The 25,245-nt window shown below is 26.6% G+C and overlaps 1 protein-coding gene across 1 annotated transcript in view; it reads right to left on the reverse strand.

The window, feature by feature from the left end:
* Positions 1–25,245, reverse strand: part of wwk (anoctamin 8 white walker) — a 217,643-nt gene that overhangs the window by 116,950 nt on the left and 75,448 nt on the right. The window contains exons 2-3 of the mRNA XM_075293868.1: positions 1,176–1,428; positions 699–1,069 (exon numbers count right to left, since the gene is read on the reverse strand). Coding sequence (XP_075149983.1) covers positions 699–1,069; positions 1,176–1,428 — 624 coding nt within the window. The remainder of the gene's footprint in view (positions 1–698; positions 1,070–1,175; positions 1,429–25,245) is intronic.

Here is a 25,245-nt window from a genome sequence, read left to right on the forward strand (position 1 = left end):
CTATAGAAATAAAAGTTTGGAATAATTTTCTATACAAATAAAATTATGACAAAATTTTCAATAGGAATAAATATTTGACAAAATTTTCTATAGAAATAAAATTTTAACAAAATTTTGTATTGAAATAAAAATTTAAAAAAGTTTTTATGGAAATAAAATTTTAACAAAATTTTCTATAGAAATAAAATTTTGACAAGAATTTCTATAGAAATAAAATTTTGACAAAATTTTCTAAAGAAATAACATTTTGACAAAAGTTTTTATGGAAATAAAATGTTGACCAATTTTTTTATAGAAATAGAATTTTGACAAAATTTTCTATAGGAATAAAATTTTGACAAGAATTTCTATAGCAATAAAATTTTAACAAAAATTTCTATAGAAGTAATATTTTGACAAGAATTTCTATAGAAATAAAATATTGACAAAATTTTCTATAGAAATAAATATCTTACAAAATTTTCTCTAGAAATAAAATTATCAAACACGAAATTCAATTCAATTAATTTTTGATTGAAATTTCTTCTATCACAGAAATTATATTTATGTCAATTAAAAAAAAATTGACAAATTTTTGTGATTAATTTTTAATTAGAAACACTTTGGTGATAGTTTTTTCTGTGTAAAATTAAAATTTTAAAAATATTGTTTTTATTTTTTTTTCTCTGTGTACCATCACCTTAGCAATGCCGACTTACCCAGAGGCTGGGGAGCCAAGACTTGTTTCACCCAACTTTTTTGCAGAGAAGCTAAACTCTTGGTTTCATGTAGGGGAAAAACTTGAGTTATCAACCCTGACTCTTGCCAGGCAGCCACTATACTTTGACCCTCTTCCAAAGCTGCCCTACCCTGTAAGGCCTCAATATCCGATTGACCGGCACGCAAACCCTGTAGCACTTGCAACACCAACCATTGACGCTCTTGTGAAGTAAAAAGGGCCGTATTACCATCATCACTTTTGATTTGTTGGAAACAATGACTTTCGCGGGTTGTAAATTCTCTTAAGGCACCACCCAAATCAGGTCTCAAACGTTTTGGCAAACGAGCCTCTTCCGCTGCCCTAAATAGTCTGTAAATATAGGAAAAACGAAAATAAATATGTAAGCAAACACATACACATATGGGTTAATGGACATCCTTCCGGCCAAACACATGTTATGGAAATAAATATTTACATATTTGTAGGAGCACTTATATAAAATGCATTTCTCCTTGAACTCTCATGGGCTTTGACTTGGACAACAAGACCTAAACCTGCTGGTGGCTGAGAGCGTATACGGGCCAACAGCCAACGCAAAGCTTCATCGGGTGCATCCTCTGGAAACTCTATGACCACATCACATTGTGTGGGTATTTTATTGAGCCAGAGACGTCGTGGTGTCATCAAATGGCCAGCATATGGAACTTTACGCCTCAGTTGTCGAGAAGCTGTAACGAAGAAAAATTATATCCAAAATTATTCATTGAATTTGCAATAAATTAAAAATATTGACAAACAAAATTTTTTGTATATCATTGTACATTCTGGCACATTATACAAAGATGAAAAAAGAGTATAAGAAAATTATACCACACCAAGAAAACTTAGTAGGGTTGAGATGCTAATGACACACCATAATATAGTTCAATATGCCTACTAATATATATATAGCACCACTTTGATACCAGATGAAATCGCCTGTAAACGGTATTTGCTTCTAAAAGCATTCATGTGTAAATTCAGTACTAATATCCTGTCCTATAAGAATGTTAAAATATTTCAAATGTTCATTACAAATTTGCCATTTCCATTTGCGTACGTACATACATGTGTTTAGGAGACCCAGAATGAAATTACAAACAAGACAATAGGTGTGTTTTCATCAACAGAGAGGAAATAATTTATACAGATGCATTAGCAAACCAAACGCTTTCATAGAAATAAAACGTTGACAAAATTTTCTATAGAACTAAAATGTTGACAAATTTTTCTACAGAAATAAAATTTGTGACAAAATTTTCTATAGAAATAAAATTTTGGCAAAATTTTCTATAGAAATAAAATTTAAAAAAAAAAATTTCTATAGAAATAAAATGTGTGACTAAATTTTCTATAGAAATAAAATTTTGACAAAATTTTCTATAAAAATAAAATTTTGACAATATTTTCTATAGAAATAAAATTTTGACTAAATTTTCTATTGAAATAAAATTTTGACAAAATTTTCTATAGATATAAAATTTGTGACAAAATTTTCTATAGAAATAAAATATTGACTAAATTTTCTATAGAAATAAAATTTTGAATAAATTTTCTATAGAAATAAAATTGTGACTAAATTTACTATAGAAATAAAATTGTGACTAAATTTACTATAGAAATAAAATTTTTGACAAAAATTTTTATAACAATAAAATTTTGACAAAATTTTTTATAGAAATAAAATTTTGACAGCATTTTCTAGAGCAATAAAATTTTAACAACATTTTCTATAGCAATAAAATGTTGATTAAATTTTCTATGGAAATAAAATTTGTGACAAAATTTTCTATAGAAATAAAATTTTAACAAAATTTTCTATAGAAATAAAATGTTGAAAAAATTTTCTATAGAAATAAAATTTTAAAAAAATTTCTATAGAAATAAAATTTTGACAAAATTTACTATAGAAATAAAATTTTAACAAAATTTTCTATAGAAATAAAATTTGGACAAAATTTTCTATAGAAGTAAAATTTTGACAAAATTTCCTAATTTTAAAAAAAATTCTATAGAAATAAAATTTTGACAAAATTTTCTATAGAAAATAAAATTTTAACAAAATTTTCTATAGAAATAAAATTTTGACAAAATTTTCTATAGAAATAAAATTTTGACAAAATTTTCTATAGAAATAAAATTTTGACAACATTTTCTATAGCAATAAAATTTGTGACAACATTTTCTATAGCAATAAAATTTTGACAAAATTTCCTAATTTTAAAAAAAAATCTATAGAAATAAAATTTTGACAAAATTTTCTATAGAAATAAAATTTTAACAAAATTTTCTATAGAAATAAAATTTTGACAAAATTTCCTATAGAAGTAAAATTTGACATAATTTTAGCAAAATATTTCTATAGAAAATAAAATTTTAACAAAATTTTCTATAGCAATAAAATTTTGACAAAATTTTCTATAGAAATAAAATTTTGACAAAATTTTCTATAAAAATAAAATTTTGACAAAATTTTCTATAGCAATAAAATTTTAACAAAATTTACTATAGAAATAAAATTTTGACAAAATTTTCTATCGAAATCAAATTTGGACAAAATTTTCTATCGAAATCAAATTTTGACAAAATTTTCTATCGAAATCAAATTTTGACAAAATTTTCTATAGAAATAAAATTTTGAAAAAAATTGCTATAGAAATAAAATTTTGACAAAATTTTCTATAGAAATAAAATTTTGACAAAATTTTCTATAGAAATAAAATTTTAACAAAATTTTCTAAAGAAAAAAATTTTGACAAAATTTCCTATAGCAATAAAATTTTTACAAAATTTTCTATAGAAATAAATTTTTGACAAAATTTTCTATAGAAATAAATTTTTGACTAAAGCGTGCTTTCTCTTCTTTTTCCATTCGTTTTGTTTTGTTATTCTTGGTTTTGTTCTTTAAGAATTGTTGTTGTTTTTTCATTTCAGCTCAAAACCATACATTGCCTAAACTACAAGTGTAGCTTAACCAACAGACCGGGGACTTATCAGCCAACCTGTTAGAAATAAAATTGTGACAAAAATGTCTATAGAAATAGAATTTTGACAAAAATGGCTGGAAATAAAATTTTGACAAATTTTTCTTCTTTTCTATCTATAGAAAAACAATTTTGACATTTTTTATAGAATTTTTTTTATAGAATTTAAATTTTGACAAAATTTTCTAGAGAAATAAAATTTTGACAAAATTTTCTAGAGAAAAATAAGTAAGGAAAGTCTAAAGTCGGGCGGGGCCGACTATATTATACCCTGCACCACTTTGTAAATCCACATTTTCGATACTATATCAAATCCGTCAAATGTATTGGGTGCTATATATAAAAGTTTTTGTCCCAAATACATACAGTTAAATCTGACTCCATCTGAACAAAATTTATAATCTATAGACTTAAAATTTAAGTCGGCTAACGGCCTGGGATGGTACACTAAAGGGTGATACGGTCAAAATTTGGTCAATATAAACTTGACGTATTTCTTTCAATTTTGCATTTAAAAAAAACCTGAGCACCCCTCATTTTGAAGGTGTGTGTATGTAGAATGTTGCTCCTATTTTGATTTTGGAATTCACTTTTCAGTTGTCAAAATGCCGCCCAAGCAAGAAGAGCAGCGTATCAACATTTTGTTCGCGCATCGCGAAAATCCGAGCTGGCAAAATCGCTAAAAGTTACCAAATCAACCGTTACAAATGTAATTAAAGTGTTTGGGGAACGTTTGTCGACAGCCAGGAAGTCTGGATCGGGGGGAAATCGAAAACCGGAAGCCGCTGAGACGACAAAGAGTGTTGCCGGTAGTTTCAAGCGAAACCCTAACCTCTCTCTCCGAGATGCCGCAAATAAGCTAGGTGTATCGTCTACAACCGTGCATCGAGTAAAAAAACCCGCCGGACTATCGACTTACAAGAAGGTAGTGACTCCAAATCGCGATGATAAACAAAATACGACGGCCAAAGCGCGATCCGGGAGGCTGTACACGACGATGCTGACGAAGTTTGACTGCGTGGTAATGGACGACGAAACCTACGTCAAAGCCGACTACAAGCATGAGTTTTATACGGCAAAAGGAAGGGGAAAGGTAGCAGATATTTTCAAGCACATAAAACTGTCAAAGTTCGCAAAGAAATATCTGGTTTGGCAAGCCATCTGTACCTGTGGCTTGAAAAGCAGCATTTTCATAGCTTCCGGGATTGTCAACCAAGAAATTTACGTGAAAAAGTGTTTGAATAAACGTCTGCTGCCTTTCCTGAAGAAACACGGTTGCTCCGTACTGTTTTGGCCGGATTTGGCATCTTGCCATTACGGTAAAAAGGCCATGGAGTGCTACGCCGCCAACAACGTGCACGTGGTTCCCAAGGACAAGAACCCTCCCAACACGCCAGAGCTCCGCCCAATTGAGAAATACTGGGCTATTGTCAAGCGGAACCTAAAGAAGACCAAAAAACTGCTAAGGACGAGGAGCAGTTCAAGGCAAAAAAGGTGGACAAGGTGGCTGTACAAAATCTGATGGCAGGTATCAAGCGTGAGGCCCGGCAATTCGGATTTGGAAAAGCGAAAGCCTAACTGAATATTTTTCCTGAATTTTATACTAATTGAACTTGAAAAAGAAATTTAATTTGATTTTTTAAGTAAACGATTTCACCGATTTACACGCGTTTTCTTTTGACCAAATTTTGACCGTAGCACCCTTTATATAAAATGTTGTCAACATTTTTTTTCTATAGAAAATTTTTTCAAAAATTTATTTCTGTAGAAAATTTTATCAAAATTTTATTTCTATAGAAAATTTTGTCAAGATTTTATTTCTATAGAAAATTTGGTCAAAATTGTTTTTTTATAGAAAATTTTGTCAAAATTTTATTTCTATAGAAATTAAGTCGTAAGTTTCTATCAAATCTGTATTTCTATAGAAAATTTTTTCAAAATTTAATTTGTATATAAAACTTTGTCAAAATTTTATTTCTACAGAAAATTTTTTCCAAATTTTATTTCTATAGAACATTTTCTCAAAATTTGGTTTCTATAGACCATTTTTTCAACATTTAGTTTCTATGGTAAATTTTGTTAAAATTTTATAGAAAATTTTCCTTAAAATTTTATTTCTATAGAAATTTTTCTCAAAATGTTATATCTATAGAACATTTTGTCATAATTGTATTTCGTTGTTTTTTATTTCAGCTTAAAACCATGCATTGACTAAACTGCAAGTGTAGCTTAACCAACAGAGGAAAAGAATGTTTGTCAAATTTATTTGGGCAAAGCCCTATAGACTGCAAGATCGTTGGATGGACGCACTTTTCGGAATTACCACATTCCTCATCAGCATCCTCTACTAGCAGCAAAACTATCAACAAATTGTCATAATAAGTGAACCACACTCGAACCTTCCGAAAAAGCTGCACTTAACTCGATGATTTGTGGCAAAGGAAAAGAGAGATATTTGTACAAAGATTTATCTAGGCAAAGGCCAACTATCATAAACGTTTTTGCGGAAGGTTCGAGAGTGGTTCACTTTGGGTTTAGTGAACTACCCGAATTTATTCTGATAATTGGTTTATAGTCTTGTTGCAAGAAGAGGATGCTGATGAGGAATGTGGTAATTCCGTAACGTGCGCCCATCCTACAATCTTGCAGTCTATAGGGCTTTGGCCAAATGAATTTGACAAACATTCTTTTCCTCTGTTGGTTAAGCTACACTTGTAGTTTAGTCATTGCATGGTTTTAAGCTGAAATCAAAAACAACAACAATAGAAATAAAATGTTGACAAAATTTTCTATAGAAATAAAATTTTGACAAAATTTTCTATAGAAATATAATGTTGACAAAATTTTCTATAGAAATAAAATTTTAACAAAATTTTCTATAGAAATAAAATGTTAAAAAAATTTTCTATAGAAATAAAATTTTAAAAAAATTTCTATAGAAATAAAATTTTGACAAAATTTACTATAGAAATAAAATTTTAACAAAATTTTCTATAGAAATAAAATTTGGACAAAATTTTCTATAGAAGTAAAATTTTGACAAAATTTCCTATAGAAGCAAATTTTTTGACATAATTTTAGCTAAATATTTCTATAGAAAATAAAATTTTAACAAAATTTTCTATAAAATAAAATTTTGACAAAATTTTCTAACGAAATAAAATTTTGACAAAATTTTCTATAGCAATAAAATTTTGACAAAATTTTCTATAGCAAACAATTTTAACAAAATAATAGTTAAATATATAAAGGAGGACAAACTAACTCGATTGAAGGACCCGAAAAAGTATATTTCAGTCACATACATACCAGGCTTCACGGAAAGGCTGAAGAATTCAAATATATTTGACAAAGAGAAGACACATCGCACAGTTGAGAAGACACATCGCACAGTCAATGAACTTTATAGTAGGACGAAATATAAGTCAAAAACGGAAGAAAAGTCGGATGTGGTTTATAAGATTAAATGCAACGGCGACGATTTGAACACATGTAATAAAATATATGTTGGCACAACAAAAACGAAACTTAAAACTAGACTATCAGGTCACAAATCTGACGTAAAGGCTATTGATCGTCCTTTGGAACACAAAACTGCACTCGCTGCCCACTGTGCATTGACTGGACATAAACCAAATTTGACCCAAGTTGACATTTTAGCTGAAGAGAGACACCATAATAAGTGATTCACTTTAGAAATGCTACATATTATTGACGTTCCATCGGAGAAGAGACTTAATTACAAAACGGATACAGATGGATGCTCACACATATACAGGGATATCGTTATAAAAAGCAGAGATCGACAACGAAAGTTAGTCAGTAAGGTGTCATAAAACAGTAAAGTGCAATTTCACTCTTGTTTTATTTAATGTAATTATTACACACTTAAATGGTTGTAATGTAAAATGTAAAAATGTGATATTTTTGTTATATATTTGTTTAGTACCTGGCCCTGATGAAGATTGACGATGTCAAATCGAAATATTGGTTTCAATAAAGTAAAACTCGAATAAAAAACATCTGGAGTTTTTTCATTAATGACCCAGGTCAACAATCCAAATAAATAAAATTTTCTATAGAAATAAAATTTTGACAAATTTTTCCATAGAAATCAATTTTGATAAAATTTTTACAAAATTTTCTATAAAAATAAAATTTTCACAAAATTTTCTATGGAAATAAAATTTTGACAAAATTTTCTATAGAAATAAAATGTTAACAAAATTTTCTAAAGATATAAAATTTTGACAAAATTTTCCATAGAAATAAAATCTTTACAAAATTTTCTATAGAAATAAATTTTTGACAAAATTTTCTATAGAATTAAATTTTTGACAAAATTTTCTATAGAAATAAATTTTTGATTAAAGCGTGCTTCCTCTTCTTTTTCCATTCGCTTTGTTTTGTTATTGTTGGTTTTGTTCTTTAAGCATGTTGTGTTTTTTTTTTTTTATTTCAGCTTAAAACCATACATTGATTCTGATAATTGGTTGATAGTTTTGCTGCAAGTAGAGGATGCTGATGAGGAATGTGGTAATTGCGAAACGTGCGTCTATCCAACCACCTTGCAGTCTATAGGGCTTTGCCCAAATAAATTTGACAAACATTCTTTTCCTCTGTTGGTTAAGCTAAACTTGTAGTTTAGTCAATGTATGGTTTTAGGCTGAAATAAAAAAAGAGAAATAAATTTAGATTAAATTTTCTATAGAAATAAATTTTTTACAGAATTTGTCTATAGAAAATAAAAATTTAACAAAATTTTCTATAGATATAAAATTTTGACAAAATTTTCTGTAGAATTAAAATTTTGACATTTGCTATAGAAAGAAAATTTTACAACATTTGCTATAGAAAGAAAATTTTGACAAAATTTTCTATAGCAATATAATTTTGACAAAATTTTCTATAGAAATAAAATTTGTGACAAAATTTTCTATAGAAATAAAATTTTGACAATGCATTAAAATTTTGACAACATTTTTTAAAGAAAAAAATTTTTGACAAAATTTTCTATAGAAATAAAATTTTAAAAAAATTTTCTATAGAAAGAAAATTTTACAGAATTTGTCTATAGAAAATAGAATGTTTACAAAATTTTCTATAGATATAAAATGTTGACCAAATTTTCTGTGGAATTAAAATTTTGACAACATTTTCTATAGAAATAAAATTTTGACAAAATTTTCTATAGATATAAAATTTTGACAAAATTTTCTGTAGAATTAAAATTTTGACAACATTTTCTATAGAAATAAAATTTGTGACTAAATTTTCTATAGAAGTAAAATTTGACATAATTTTAGCAAAATATTTCTATAGAAAATAAAATTTTAACAAAATTTTCTATAAAATAAAATTTTGACAAAATTTTCTAACGAAATAAAATTTTGCCAAATTGTCTATAGAAATAAAATTTTGACAAAATTTTCTATAGCAATAAAATTTTGACAAAATTTTCTATAGCAATAAAATTTTGACAAAATTTTCTATAGCAATAAAATTTTGACAAAATTTCCTAATTTAAAAAAAAAATTCTATAGAAACAAAATTTGGACAAAATTTTCTATAGAAGTAAAATTTTGATAAAATTTCCTATAGAAGTAAAATTTTGACATAATTTTAGCAAAATATTTCTATCGAAAATAAAATTTTAACCAAATTTTCTATAAAATAAAATTTTGTCAAAATTTTCTAACGAAATAAAATTTTGACAAAATTGTCTATAGAAATAAAATTTTGACAACATTTTCTATAGCAATAAAATTTTGACAAAATTTTCTATAGAAATAAAATTTTGACAAAATTTTCTATAGAATTAAAATTTTAACAAAATATGTCTATAGAAGATAAAATTTTAACAACATTTTCTATAGAAATAAAATTTTGATAAAATTTTCTTTAGAAATAAAATTTTGACAAATTTTTCATATAAATAATGTTGACAAAATTTTCCATAGAAATAAAAAAAAAATTTTGACAAAATTTTTTATAGCAATACAATTTTGACACAATGTTCTATAGTAACAAAATGTTGACAAAATTTTCTATAGAAATAAAATTTGTGGCAAAAATTTCTACAGAAATAAAATATGTGACAAAATTTTCTATAGAAATACAATTTTGACTAAATTTTCTATAGAAATAAAATGTTGACTAAATATTCGTTAAAAATAAAATTTGTGACAACAATAACAAAACAAAAGGAAGAAAAAAAGAGGAAGCACGCTCAAAATAAACCCAGCCAACTGCACTCAAATCGATGATTTGACGGTGGCAAAGGAAAAGAGATATGTTTGTACGAATTTATTTCGGCATAAGCCGGCTATCGCGAAAACCTTTTTTCGGAAGGTTCAAGTGTGGTACACTTTTGGGTTTAGTGAACTGCCTGAATTTATTCTGATAATTGGTTGATGGTTTTTCTGCAAGTAGAGGATGCTGATGAGGAATGTGGTAATTCCGAAACGTGAGTCCATCCAACCATCTTGCAGTCTATAGGGCTTTGCCCAAATAAATTTGACAAACATTATTTTCCTCTGTTGGTTAAGCTACACTTGTAGTTTAGTCAATGTATGGTTTTAAGCTGAAATAAAAAACAGAAATAAATTTTCATAAAATTTTCTATAGAAATAAAATTTTTACAGAATTTGTCTATAGAAATTAAATTTTAACAAAATTTTCAATAAAAGTAAAATTTTGACATAATTTTCTATAGAAAAAAAATTACAGAATTTGTCTATAGAAAATAAAATTTTAACAAAATTTTCTATCAAAATAAAATTTTAACAAAATTTTCTATCAAAATAAAATTTTGACATAATTTTCTGTACAATTAACATTTTGACAAAATTTTCTATAAAAATAAAATTTTGACAAAATTTTCTATAGAAATAAAAATAAAAAATTTTCTATAGAAATAAAATGTTGACAAAATGTTCTATAGAAATAAAGTTTTGACAAAATTTTCTATAGAAAAAAAATTTTGACAAAATTTTTTTATAGAAATAAAATGTTGACATAATTTTCTATAGAAATAAAATTTTGACAAAATTTTATATAGAAATAAAATGTTGACAAAATTTTCTGATAAATTGTAATTCTAGTAATTTCTAAAATTGTACAGTAAAAAGTAAATTTTTATTATCCAAGTTTGAACAGCTTTTGCTTTTGCGAGTCTTTTGAAAAAAAAAAACACAACTAATATCAGAGATTTCCCCCTAAAGTCATTCATTATTCACAAAACGTATTACGTATATGGAGGAAATGAGATGCGATGGAGAGTGTGCGTAGGTGTGTGTGTGTGAGACATTGTAGATTCTCTTATGTAATGCGAATTGAAAACTTCTTTATACCCTCATGTGAGAAGAGTATTTAGTTTACATTGGCAATGGTCTTGGTGTTAAGCAACGGTGTGAATATAACGCACTTTCGGCTTCATTATGAAGGCATATTGAAAACTTTTGAATTTGTAGTATATTTTTGGGAACTATATATGATTTGAAGAAGGTCATGGTATTTTTTCCACAACACTCATTATTAAAATTCCAAACTGTTTGATGGTGGAATTTATGAATAGTGCAAATTACTTTCTTTGATAACAATTCGTGATGGACATATATCACATTTTTTTAAACCAAATGTATTTTTTTTTTTTTCATTTTAGGATAGAAAAATTATAACGACGATGACAATTTCAAAACCTCTCCAACGCCTTTATTGTAAAGAACCCGCATCAATATAAATAAATAAATAAATTCCATAATCCTTAAGGAAGCTGGAAATCTTTGGGTCCAAGTAAACTTTAGGTTTATAGCACACTGAGAACCTTAGAGCGTATACGTAATAATAATAATTTTGCCCCTAGTTCGTATAAGCTATATTAAAATAATTAATATTATTCATACGCTTTCATGGGCAAAATCATTTTTCGAGTGATTCCATATCTACGAATAATCTCGTTTGTCATTTGTTTAATAATAAAATTAGTAAACATGCAATATGAATTTTATATAGCTTCTTTTCGGTAAAATATATTGTTTCTTGGCAAAGTAGTTAATTATTGTTTCGAAAAACAAAATACAAATAAAAAATTCTCTATTTCCCAATAATACCTTTGAGACAATTTCCTTTTTAATTTTACCACCCACTTAAGAATTTGTCTCGAACATATAAACATTACAAATATCTTAGAAAATTCATTTCCTTAAACAAAAACAATAAAACTATGTTAAAATAAAAGCTCCAACTCGAGCTACCCCCATAAAATAGCGATAATTTATCTATACCAATGCATTTTCGCAAGTTTATTTTTCTTGGCATCCTATTTGCTATAGTTCAGGAAATTGTCAATGTCTTTGTTGAGGTATGAGTACAGACAAAAAATAAGCTGGAATATGGTGCCGTAGAGATACTGCAGTGATGTAAAACTTTTAATTAGACAACAACTTTGACAATTCGCAAGTGGATGGTGGCAATGGGGGTTGCATACAACCAATCTCCCATTTTTTAATGCATCCGCTGACAAATGACATTGGAAAGATACTTAGAGAGTTTGCTATTAGTATGAATATTTATAAGGATAATAAAGATACAATGGAATGTTGAGGATGCATGCCATGGATGAAGAAGTGAACAGAATTTCGAAGCAAATATCTCAAGTAATTTTAAGGTATTCACTTTGATGTATAAATTATCTTAAATTACATTACAAAAGTTTACTAATTTTAAATTTGAACATTTTTTTCCAATTTTGAAAATTTTCTATTGAAATAAAATGTTGACAAAATTTTCTATAGAAATAAAATGGTGACAAAATTTTCTATAGAAATAAAATTTTGACGAAATTTTCTATAGAGATAAAATATTGACAAAATGTTCTATAGAAATAATATGTTGACAAAGTGCGATAAAAAATATTCACAAAATTTCCTATAAAAAATTTTTCTTTACAAATAAAATTTTGAGCAAATTTTGTTTACAAATAAAATTGTGACAACATTCTCTATAGAAATAAAATTTTGAAGAAATTTTCTATAAAAATAAAATTTTGACTAAATTTTCTATAGTAATAAAATTTTGACAAAATTTTCTATAGAAATAAAATTTTGATAAAATTTTCTATAGAAATAAAATTTTGACAAAATTTTCTATAGAAAAAATTTTCTATATAGCTGCTACTTGGCTAAATGATTTTGAAAACCTGAAGAACGTTGTGCAAAATTTCGAAAGTCAAAAAATAATTATTGGAGATCATAATATCCGAATCGGGGAAGAACAGGAGCTACCTCCAGAAATACTTAAGGGTTGGCAAAGTAACAGAAATTCAAACGACAAAACTACGAACGCACGTGGAAGAAGATTTATCGATTTCTGTAACAATAATGGACTTATAATTTTGAACGGAAGAGCCCCTGGAGATGAGGAAGGAAAATTCACTTTTGTCAACAGAAATGGTAGCTCTGTGATAGATTTGTGCTCCGTGTCGATGAAAATGATCAACTTGGTGGATAGATTTGAAGTAGACAATAAAATCTGGTCTGACCATTTCCCCATTATTTTAACGTTAAATTTGCCTGATATGAATCAGAACAAGCATGAACGAAAACTGTCTCGAAGGCTACGGTGGAAGGATAAAAACAAAGTACGCTATCAAAATGCATTGAACCAAAAAGTATGCACCTTAGTTGAAAGTGCAAAATTGGAAGACTATTTGGAAATTATCTTATCTTCATATCCGAAGGAACAAATGTCACCAAAAATTAAATACAAAAACAATTGGTTTGATCGAGAGTGCTTAAAAGTAAGAAATTTATCTATGAAATGGTTACATAAATTCCGGAAAACAGGAAATACGGAGGATAGAAATATATATCTTGAAAAAAAAAGAAAGATTACGACAAAATCTGTAAAAGGAAGCAGTCGCAGTATTATAGAGAGGTTGAAAGTAAACTTAATACAATTTCAGATAGTAAAGCTTGGTGGGCGCTAGCAAGGGAAATCAAACAGGAACAAAATGATTATGGGTGCCATATTCCTATAGACATATTGGAAAACTACTTCAAAATTCTTCTAAACTCAACACAAAATGCAATGTCCATTAGTTATGTACCAAATATAGCAGTAAATGAACAACTGGATAGAGATTTTGAATTACAAGAACTTAAAAATCAACTCATGCACGTTAAAACAAATAAAGCACCTGGGGAAGACAGGGTTCCTTACGAATTCTTTATGCATGCTACCGACGACACTTCATTGCAAATATATATAAAAATACTGAATCGGCTATATGGACAGAGACTGGACTATCAGATTACTTCAGTACTAATGCTGGAGTGAAGCAGGGATGCCTATTATCACCGATTCTGTTCGCAATTTATCTGAACGATCTACATAAACATCTTGATGGCGGACTTTATATAGATGAGATAAATATTCGTCTACTTATGTATGCGGATGATATAGTCATATTAACAGATGAACCAAAGATACTGCAGCAGATGAAAAATAATCTGGAGTCTTATTGTCTGAAATGGGGGATGGAGGTAAATCCTACTAAATCCGAAGTAATGATCTTCAGAAAAGGAGGTAGACCGGCTGCGAACGAAATGTGGAAGTATAAGGGGGAATATATAAGAATAGTAAATGAATACAAATACCTACACGCAAAAAAATAATTCTTTCCTCCCAAACGAAATTTTAGACAAACAAAGTTCTTTTCTCATTTGCTTTTCGTTGAAAGGAAGTGTATTAGAAAAGTATATACTTTTTGTGATAAACGTTTATTCTTTTCCAGGATGTAAAAACAATTTCATAAAGACTACCTCAAACAATTTTTTTTCTAGCTAATTGCATTTTACCTCACATCTTCCACAAAGTTTTTTAGTTATTAGCACCTTTTTCTGTAATACAAACAATGTAGAAGAAATTATACGATTTTATAAATTTAAAATTTTTATTTACCTTTCGCCTGGACGGAGAATCGAACCGCGGACCATGCAATTTGTAAGCCAACACACTATCCACTGAGCTATGTAGCCGTTATTGTCATCAATAGACAATTACCCATATAAGTTATATTTATATAGCATAGCTTGCGGCGCCCACGAGCCGATTAAACAAAGTTTATTTAACAGAAAAATACATTTAGTTGGGCACCGTGGAGTAGTGGTTGCTACGTCCGACTTGCATGCCAAGGGTTGTGGGTTCGATCCCTGCTTCGACCAAAGTTGTTTTTTTTTTACATATATTCCAGATATGGTCGGAAGATTCCGAAAAAAATGTTCAACATTACATTCTACACTAATAGAAAAAATTACGTTCCATAGTCGTGAACAGACGGTGACAAAATGAAACGGAGACGTTCACAAAAAATCAAAACGGAATGTTCACAATTTCGTCCACGGGCGTTCACGATTTCATGAACGGCATTCGCTTTTCTTTGGCTATGAAAAGTCTTAAAATAATCGTTAGACGTTATTATGGCAACTCCTTCGTTGGTGCAATGTGCTAAGACGACTGTTAATGCGTATGGTGCAGAAAACACAGGTTCAAGTCACGCAAGCGGAAATCTTTTTTTAATTTTGTTTATAAAGTCGTAACCATAACGTTTTCAGATCATGAACGCTGGTTGTTGTTTTGACAACGCATGGTGTCATTTTATCGTTGTCAGCTTGACACCGCCCGTTCACAGTTTGACACCATATGTGTGTTGATTCACTATCATGAACGAATCGTTTTGAAATGAGCACGCCGTGCATGATTTTTTCTATGAGTGTACTATATTAAATTTTTACTATGAACTGTAAAATGTGTCTTATTAAAGACCTAAAGTCAGAAAAGAACAGTGTTTGATATAAACGAAATGGTCTGTGTTGTTGGTTCAAAAATAACTTTTTTTTATTGAAAAAATAAAAATTTTGTAACAAACGAATTTTTTGGTGGTAAAAGTGTATACTTTTCGAAGCAATTCAAAAAACTCTAACAAAAGAAAAACGTTTTCGGTACACGTTTTCCAAACGTTTTTTTTTTCTTTGCGTGTAGGAATAATATTGACACCCAGACTATCATTTACCAAGCACCTAATGAAAAAAGAAGTGGCCGCAAAAGCGTGTATCAATTCTACTTGGAGGTCGTTTATTTCTAAGCCAACAGTTTCACTAAAGGCAAAATGGAACATGTTCTTGGCCGTTTGCAGATCCATTCACAGTTATGGTGCCCAAATTTGGGGAAACTCTTGTTTTGAAGAGATAGACAAGATGTATCGGTTTTTCATAAAACGAGTGCCTAAACTTCCCGATTGCACTCCAAATTATGTAATAGCCTTGGAAACTGGTTATGAACCAGGCTTTATCTACACGTATTCGCTTCACTTATCATATTTAGCTAAGGTACTATTTGAACTCAACAACCAGAGATTACCGCATATTCTTGGGGCAAAACTAGCAGAGAAAAATTTGGCGTGGTACAAAGACTTTATAGGAAAATTGGAAGACCACAACATTGAGGGACATAATGTCCTTAACGATAAGATATATTGGTACGAGCCAACCAAAAAGTTACTGGCTGATATTTCTCGCGGCGCTCTAAATAAGTATACAGAATCAGCAAAAGCAAGTGAGCATCGAATATACAAATACTTGGATTTCAACCTGGGTCCCACATATTGTAATGATAACTTCACACAAGAACAGATAATTTATATAATAAGAGCCAGAGGTGATTTAATTTGGTTGAATGGGAATAACTACAGAGACGTAGAAGATGAAATATGCTCATTATGCAACCTGAGAAACAAATAAACTTTATACCATTTTATTGGACGATGTCCACTTCTAAAGAAAATAAGGCTAACATATTTAAACAAGATGGTACTGTCCGATTTGGAAGTAATAAACGTTTTAAATGGTGGCGGAGGTTGGTTTAAATTATATTAATATATGAAGGAAGCAATGGCTTACAGAAAACTCATTGTAAACGAATTCGAGTACTAGAACAACAGTAATCACTCAATATTCCGACTGACGGTTTATAATTAAACCATGTCGTAAAATCTTTATTTATTATTATTTTATATAGAAATAAAATTTTGACAAAATCGTCTATAGAAATAAAATTTTCAAAAAAAAAATTCTATATAAATAAAATTGTGACAAATTTTTCTATAGAAATAAAATTTTGACAAAATCGTCTATAGAAATAAAATTTTGACTAAATCGTCTATAGAAACAAAATTTTGACTAAATCGTCTATAGAAATAAATTTTGACAAAAATTTTTTATAGAAATAAAATTTTTACAAAATCATCTATAGATATTAAATTTTGGCAAATTTTTTTATAGAAATAAAATTTTGAAAGACTTCTATAGAAATAATTCTATTGAAAAAATTTATAGAAATAATCCTATTGAAAAAATGTTCTTTACAAATAAAATTTTTCAAAAAATTTTCTACAGAAATAAAATTTTGACAAAATTTTCGAAGAAATAAAATTTTGACAAAATTGTCTAATTTAGACAAAAAAAAAAAACATGGACATAAAATTTGGACAACATTTTCTAAAGAAATAAAATTTTGACAAAATTTTCTATTGAAATAAAATTTTGACAAATTTTCCTATAGAAATAAAATGTTTGTAAAATTTTCTATAGATATAAAATTTTGGCAAAATATTCTACAACAATGATTTTCTGTGGAAACAAATTTTTGACAATATTTTTTATAGAAAAATTCTATGGCAATAAAATTTTGACAAAATTTTCTTTAGAAATAAAATTTTGACAAAATAAAATTTTGACAACATTTTCTAAAGACATACATTTTTGACAAAATTTTCTACAGAAATGATTTTCTGTAGAAATAAAATTTGACAAAATTTTTTATAGAAAATTCTATGGAAATAGAATTGTAACAAAATTTTCTATGGAAAAAAATTTGAACAAAATTTTTTATGGAAATAAAATGTTCATAAAATTTTTTATAGAAATTAAAATTTTGACAAAATTTTCTATAGAAATAAAATTTTGACAAATTTTCTCTAGAAATAAAATTTTGACAAAATTTTGTATAGAAATAAAATTTTCAAAAAAATTTCTATATAAATAAAATTGTGACAAATTTTTCTATAAAAACAAAATGTTGACAAATTTTTTCTATAGAAGTAAAATTTTCAAAAAAAAATTCTCTATAAATAAAATGTTGACAAAACTATCTTTAGAAATAAAATGTTGACAAAAATTTCGATAGACATAAAATTTTGATAAAATTGGCGATAAAAATAAAATTTTAACAAATTTTTCTATGGAAATAAAATTTTGACAAAATTGTCTGTAGAAATAAATTTTGACAAAATTAACAAAATTTTCCATAGAAATAAATTTTTGAAAAAATTGTCTAAGTCTGACAAAATTTTCTATAGAAAAAAAATTGAGAAAGTTTTCTATAGAAATAACATTTTAGCAAAATTTTCTCTAGAAATAAAACTTTGACAAAATGTCCTATAGAAAAAAAAAATTTTTAAATTTTTTATGGAAATAAAATATTGACAAAATTTTCTATAGAAATAAAATTTTGATAAAATTTTCTATAGGAAAAAAATTTGAAAAATTTGGTTAAATTTTCTCCAAATTTTGGTAGATTATTTATGACTCGAATGACAACCGTCGTTGCCACACAAAAAGGTCGGGATAAACAATTACCAATTTGGTTTTATTTATTTTATCAATAAAGAAAAAGCTTATGCAATTCGATAAATAAAAACATTGTGATACCCTTAAACAGAAAAAAAATCCCTTTTTTCCAAATCACAAGTCATCAATCACTTTGAAAATGCTTTACATCCGTTCTCCAATTTAATTCCATTGCTTGCATTAGTAAAGTCAAACCTAAGCATTGGTGAGATTTATACGTTAGATTTTCTCGTGTTTAGTCTCACTGAATAGTGCCTAATTGATGACATTAGCCATGCTTATGTGATTTACACGCTAAGCTCTGGTTTCCGTTTGCCATCACTTTGATTTCCGTTTTCTTGGGTTTGTTTTTATGGCTCGAAGACTTTAATGGACCCTAAGGCATGATTATTGTGGGGACTTAACCTTCTATTGAAGTGACATTGCAAGGGTAGAATCACATCTCGCTCTCTCTCTCTCTCTGGCAAAAAAACTCCCACACACAGAATGATTGATTCATTTCGATACGACCATGTATTGCATGGTGATATGAGTATCAGTATAATTTGTTGACATGTGTTCATTAGTTTTTCAGCTTCTGTTTTTTTAGATGATGTCGTCAAAGAGTTCTTATTTTCGTTTGGTAATTAAAAATCGTTTTGCTCTGGAACATTTTCTTTGCCATCAAAGTTTCTCTTTGGGGATATATGACATTTAACTGAAGCTTGCTAAGGTCATGATTTGTGGTTTACATAAACTTATAGAATTGTTATCAGACCAATATCTGATGTTGAGATCACTGTTGCCACTCGTGTTAAAAATAATCTAACACAATTTGAAGAAGTTTTTTTACCAAAAATTTACCAAATTCAAGAAAACGTATTTTGAAGTCAATTTTTATTTCTATAGGAAATTTTTGCAAAATTTAATTTCTATAGCAAACTTTTGCAAATAGGAAATTTTTGCAAAATTTTATTTCCATAGAAAATTTTTGCAAAACTTTATTTCTATAGAAAATGTTTGCAAAATTTTATTTCTATAAACATTTTTGTCAACATTTTATTTCTGCAGACAATTTTTACAAATTTTTATTTCTAAAGAAAATTTTTGCGAATATTTATTTCAATAGAAAATTTTTGCAAAATTGTATTCCTATAGAAAATGTTTGCAAATTTTTATTTCCATAGAAAAAGTTTGCAAAATTTTATTTCTATAAAAAAAATTTGCAAAATTTTATTTCTATAAAAAAATTTGCAAAGTTTTATTTCTTTAAAAATTTTTGTCAACATTTTATTTCTACAGACAATTTTTACAAATTTGTATCTCTATAGAAAATTTTTGCGAATATTTATTTCAATAGAAATTTTTTCAAAATTTTATTTCTTTAGAAAATGTTTGCAAATTTTTATTTCCATAAAAAAAGTTTGCAAATTTTTATTTCCATAGAAAATGTTTGCAAAATTTTATTTCTATAAAAAAAAATTTGCAAAGTTTTATTTCTTTGAAAACTTTTGTCAACATTTTATTTCTACAGACAATTTTTACAAATTTTTATTTCTACAGAAAATTTTTGCGAATATTTATTTCAATAGAAAATTTTTGCAAAATTTTATTTCTATAGAAAATTTTTGCAAAACTTTCTTTCTATAGAAAATGTTTGCAAATTTTTATTTCAAAAGAAAATTTTTGAAAATTTTTATTTCTATAGAAAATATTTGCAAAATTTTATTTCTATAAAAAAATTCTGCAAAATTTTATTTCTATAGAAAATGTTTGCAATATTTTTTTCTATAGAAAATATTTGCAAAATTTTATTTCTATAACAATTTTTGTCAACATTTTATTTCTACAGACAATTTTTACAAATTTTTATACCCTTCACCACTACTGTGGTACAGGGTATAATAAGTTTGCGCATTTGTATGTAACGCCAAGAAGGAAAAGTCTGAGACCCATCGTTTAGTATACCGATCGTCTTAGAATTAAATTCTGAGTCGATTTAGCGATGTCCGTCTGTCTGTTGATGTATTTTTGTGTGCAAAGTACAGCTCGCAGTTTTAGTCCGATTGTCCTAAAATTTGGTATGTGGTCCTGTTTCGGCTCAAAGACGACCCCTATTGATTTTGGAAAAAATCGGTTCAGATTTAGATATAGCTGCCATATATATTTTTCACCGATCTGGTCATAATTGGCGTGTATATCAACCGATCTTCCTCAAATTCCGTACATCCCAATATTTTATGAGTCTCGAAAAACTTGCAAAATATCATCCAAATCGGTTCAGATTTAGATATAGCTCCCATATATAGCTTTCGCCCGATTTACACTCCTTTGTCCACAGAGGCCAATTTTTTTCTCCGATTTAGTTGAAATTTTGCACAGGGAGTAGAATTAGCATTATAGCTATGCATGTCAAATTTGGTGGAAATCGGTTCAGATTTAGATATAGCTCCCATATATAGCTTTCGCCCGATTTACACTCATATGACCACAGAGGCTAATTTTTTGCTCCGATTTAGTTGAAATTTTGCACAGGGAGTAGAATTAGCATTGTTGCTATGCGTGCCAAATTTGGTTGAAATCGGTTCAGATTTAGATATAGCTCCCATATATATGTTTTTCTGATTTCGACAAAAATTGTCAAAATACCAACATTTTCCTTGTAAAATCGCCACTGCTTAGTCGAATAGTTGAAAAAATGACCCTAATTTTCTTAAACTTCTAATACATATATATCGAGCGATAAATCATAAATAAACTTTTGCGAAATTTCCTTAAAATTGCTTCAGATTTATTTGTTTCCCATATTTTTTTACTAACATTGTGTTCCACCCTAGTGCATTAGCCGACTTAAATTTTAAGTCTATAGATTTTGTAGAGTCTATCAAATTCTGTCCAGATCGAGTGATATTTAAATGTATGTATTTGGGACACACCTTTATATAGCCCCCAACACATTTGACAGATGTGATATGGTATCGAAAATTTAGATCTACAAAGTGGTGCAGGGTATAATATAGTCGGCCCCGCCCGACTTTAGACTTTCCTTACTTGTTTTTCTACAGAAAATGTTTGCAAAATTTTATTTCTATAAAAATTTTTGTCAACATTTTATTTCTACAGACAATTTTTACAAATTTTTATTTCTATAGAAAATTTTTGCGAATATTTATTTCAATAGAAAATTTTTGCAAAATTTCATTTCTATAGAAAATTTTTGCAAAACTTTATTTCTTTAAAAATTTTTGTCAACATTTTATTTATACAGACAATTTTTACAAATTTGTATTTCAATAGAAAATTTTTGCGAATATTTATTTCAATAGAAAATTTTTGCAAAATTTCATTTCTATAGAAAATTTTTGCAAAATTTTATTTCTTTAAAAATTTTTGTCAACATTTTATTTCTACAAACAATTTTTACAAATTTTTAGTTCTATACAAAATTTTTGTAAAATTTTATTTCTTTAAAAATTTTTGTCAACATTTTATTTATACAGAAAATTTTTGCAAAATTTTATTCCTATAGAAAATTTTTGCAAAACTTTATTTCTATAGAAAATGTTTGCAAATTTTTATTTCCAAAGAAAATGTTTGCAAAATTTTATTTCTATAATATTTGAAAATTTTATTTCTATAAAAAAATTTTGCAAAATTTTATTTCTATAAAAATTTTTACAAATTTTTATTTCTAAAGAAAATTTTATTTATATAGCAAATGTTTCCAAAATTTTATTTCTATAGAAAATTTTTGCTAAATGTTATTTCTATAGAAAATGTTTGCAAATTTTTATTTCCATAGAAAATGTTTGCAAAATTTTATTTCTATAGAAAATTTTTGCAAAATTTTATTTCTATAACACTTTTTGTCAACATTTTATTTCTACAGACAATTTTTCAAATTTTTAGTTCTATAAAAAATTTTTGTAAAATTTTATTTTTTAAAACGTTTTTCAACATTTTATTTATACAGAAAATTTTTGCAAAATGTTATTTCTATAGAAAATTTTTGCAAAAATTTATTTCTATAGAAAATTTTTGCAAAATTTTATTTTTATAGAAAATTTTTGCAAAATTTTATTTCAATAGAAAATATTTGCAAAATTTTATTTCTATAGAAAATATTTGCAAAATTTTATTTCTATAAAAAAATTGCAAAATTTTATTTCTATAAATTTTTTTTTTCAAAATTTTATTTCTACAGAAAATTTTTACAAATTTTTAGTTCTATAGAAAATTTTTGCAAAATTTTATTTCTTTAAAAATTTTTGTCAACATTTTATTTCTATAGAAAATGTTTGCAAATTTGTTATTTCCATGGAAAATATTTGCAAAATTTTATTTCTATAGAAAATATTTGCAAAATTTTATTTCTATAAAAAAGATTTGCAAAATTTTATTTCTATATTTTTTTTTTTTTTTAATTTTATTTCTACAGAAAATTTTGGCAAAATTTTATTTCTATAGAAAATTTTTGCACAATTTTATTTCTACAGAAAATGTTTGCAAATTTTTATTTCCATAGAAAATGTTTGCAAAATGTTATTTCTATAGAAAATATTTGCAAAATTTTATTTCTATAAAAATGTCTATAAAATTTTTTCAAAATTTTATTTCTACAGAAAATTTTTACAAATTTTTATTTCTAAAGAAAGTTTTATTTCTATAGAAAATTTTTGCAAAATATTATTTCTATCGAAAATGTTTGCAAATTTTTTTTTATAGAAAATTTTTAAAAACTTTATTTCTATAGAAAATGTTTGCAAAATTTTATTTCTATAGATAAAAAAAAAATTTAAAAACTTTATTTCTATAGAAAATGTTTGCAAAATTTTATTTCTATAGATACTGTTTGCAAAATTTTATTTTTATAGAACATTTTTACAAATTTATATTTCTATATAAAATTGTTACAAAATTATGTGCGTGAAGATAAATTGTAAATTTAACTAGGCGAGACACAATCCAGGTAGTGTTTGCATGCACACCTAATTGGTTAATAATATTAGAGCTTTCATTTGATAGCAAACACGGTAGAGCAGGTATTGTACAGTGGGACCGCGTGCACTATATTGTAAATTCTGACATATTAATTATATTTTTGATAAAAATCGATACTTCTATGATGCTTCCGAACATGACAACCACTTGCATTTATAGTACACGTCAAGAGCTTTCATATGATAAATTGGACAAACTAACATTTATGGGATGCTTTCGAAAAACACTTGCATTTATAGTACTCTTCAAGTTCTTTCGTTTAATACCAAAGTATATTGCGCAGGTATAATGGAAAGTGCTGAATTTTATTAAATATTTTATCTCCCCAAATTGTAATTAACCCATTAGATGCGCAGGCAAAAACTACCTGGTGTGCGTCTGGGCTAGTTGTTTATTTTTATTTATTTATTTATAATTTAATTTATTATAATTACAAATTACAATAAACTTATTTATACGGGCACTAGCAACTAGAGGCTATCGGCCTATTCTCGGCTAGCTAAATTTACAATTTATCTTCAAGCACATTGCAAAATTTTATTTTTTTAGAAAATGTTGTCAAAATTTTATTTCTACAGAAAATTTTGTCAATAATTTTTATCTATAGAAATTTTACTTTTTTTATTTATTTATTTGATTGAAATGTCAGGCTGGTACCACAAGAATTTATTCTTATTTTGTCAAAATTTTATTTGTATAAAAAGTTTTGTCAACATTTTATTTCTATAGAAAATTTTGTCAAAATTTTCTTTTTATAGAAAAAATTTCCAAAATTTTATTTTATAAAAACTTTTTGGCAAAGTTTTATTTCTAAGACAATTTAGTCAAAATTCTATTTCTATAGAAAATTTTGCCAAAATTCTATTTCTATAGAAAATTTTGCAAAATTTTATTTCAGTAGAAAATTTTCTAAAAATTTTATTACTATAGAAAATTTTATTTCTATAGCAAATGTTTGCAAATTTTATTTCTACAAAAATTTTTGTCAAAATTTTATTTTTATAAAAATTTTGTCAAAATTCTATTTTTATAGAAATTTTTTCCAAAATTTTATTTTTAAGAAAATTTTGTAAATTTTTATTTCTGTAGAAAATTTTCACAAAATTTTATTTCTGTAGAAAATTGTCTCAAAATTTTATTTCTATAGCAAATATATGCAAAATTTTATTTCTATAAAAAATTTTGTCAAAATTTTATTTCTATAGAAAAGTTTTTTAAAATTTTATCTCTATAGCAAATTTTCTCAAAATTTTATATCTATAGAAGATTTTCTCAAAATTTTATATCTATAGCAAATTTTCTCATTATTTTATTTCTAAAGAAAGTTTTGCGTTTTAAATTTGTCCTTATTTTAATTCTCTGCATCTTTGGCTCGGAATCAATATCAAAATAAATAGTATAAAGACAACATCTTTGGAACCGGGCATGTTTTTTTTTTTTTTGCATTGCAGCCTCCATCAAAAATAATTTCATCCATGACATATTAATTAAAAATCAATATGCAATGGAAAATGTCAATATTTCTTTACAGTTGTTCTACATTATTTCTTTTTTTTCATTTCCCTTTGTATGTTTATTTTTACATTTCCCTTGATTTTCATCTTTACCCAATTTTTATCAATTTTTAAATTTCATTACCTTCACTTGGAAACGAAAACTTCATTATTTCATTGCATTTCGCAAACACATATCATTTTGCGTTATAATCTAGCGATGACCTTTACACCGGAATGATTAATGGATCACTATTGCTATTCTGTTGCCAGTCAGGCAATGCACTTGACATGTGGATATGGGCTATAATGGTTATGCAAAATAACGAAAATATGGCAGATATTTAATTTAAAATTCGATA

Source organism: Haematobia irritans, chromosome 2, assembly GCF_050003625.1.
Source record: "Haematobia irritans isolate KBUSLIRL chromosome 2, ASM5000362v1, whole genome shotgun sequence".
Lineage (NCBI taxonomy): Eukaryota > Metazoa > Arthropoda > Insecta > Diptera > Muscidae > Haematobia > Haematobia irritans.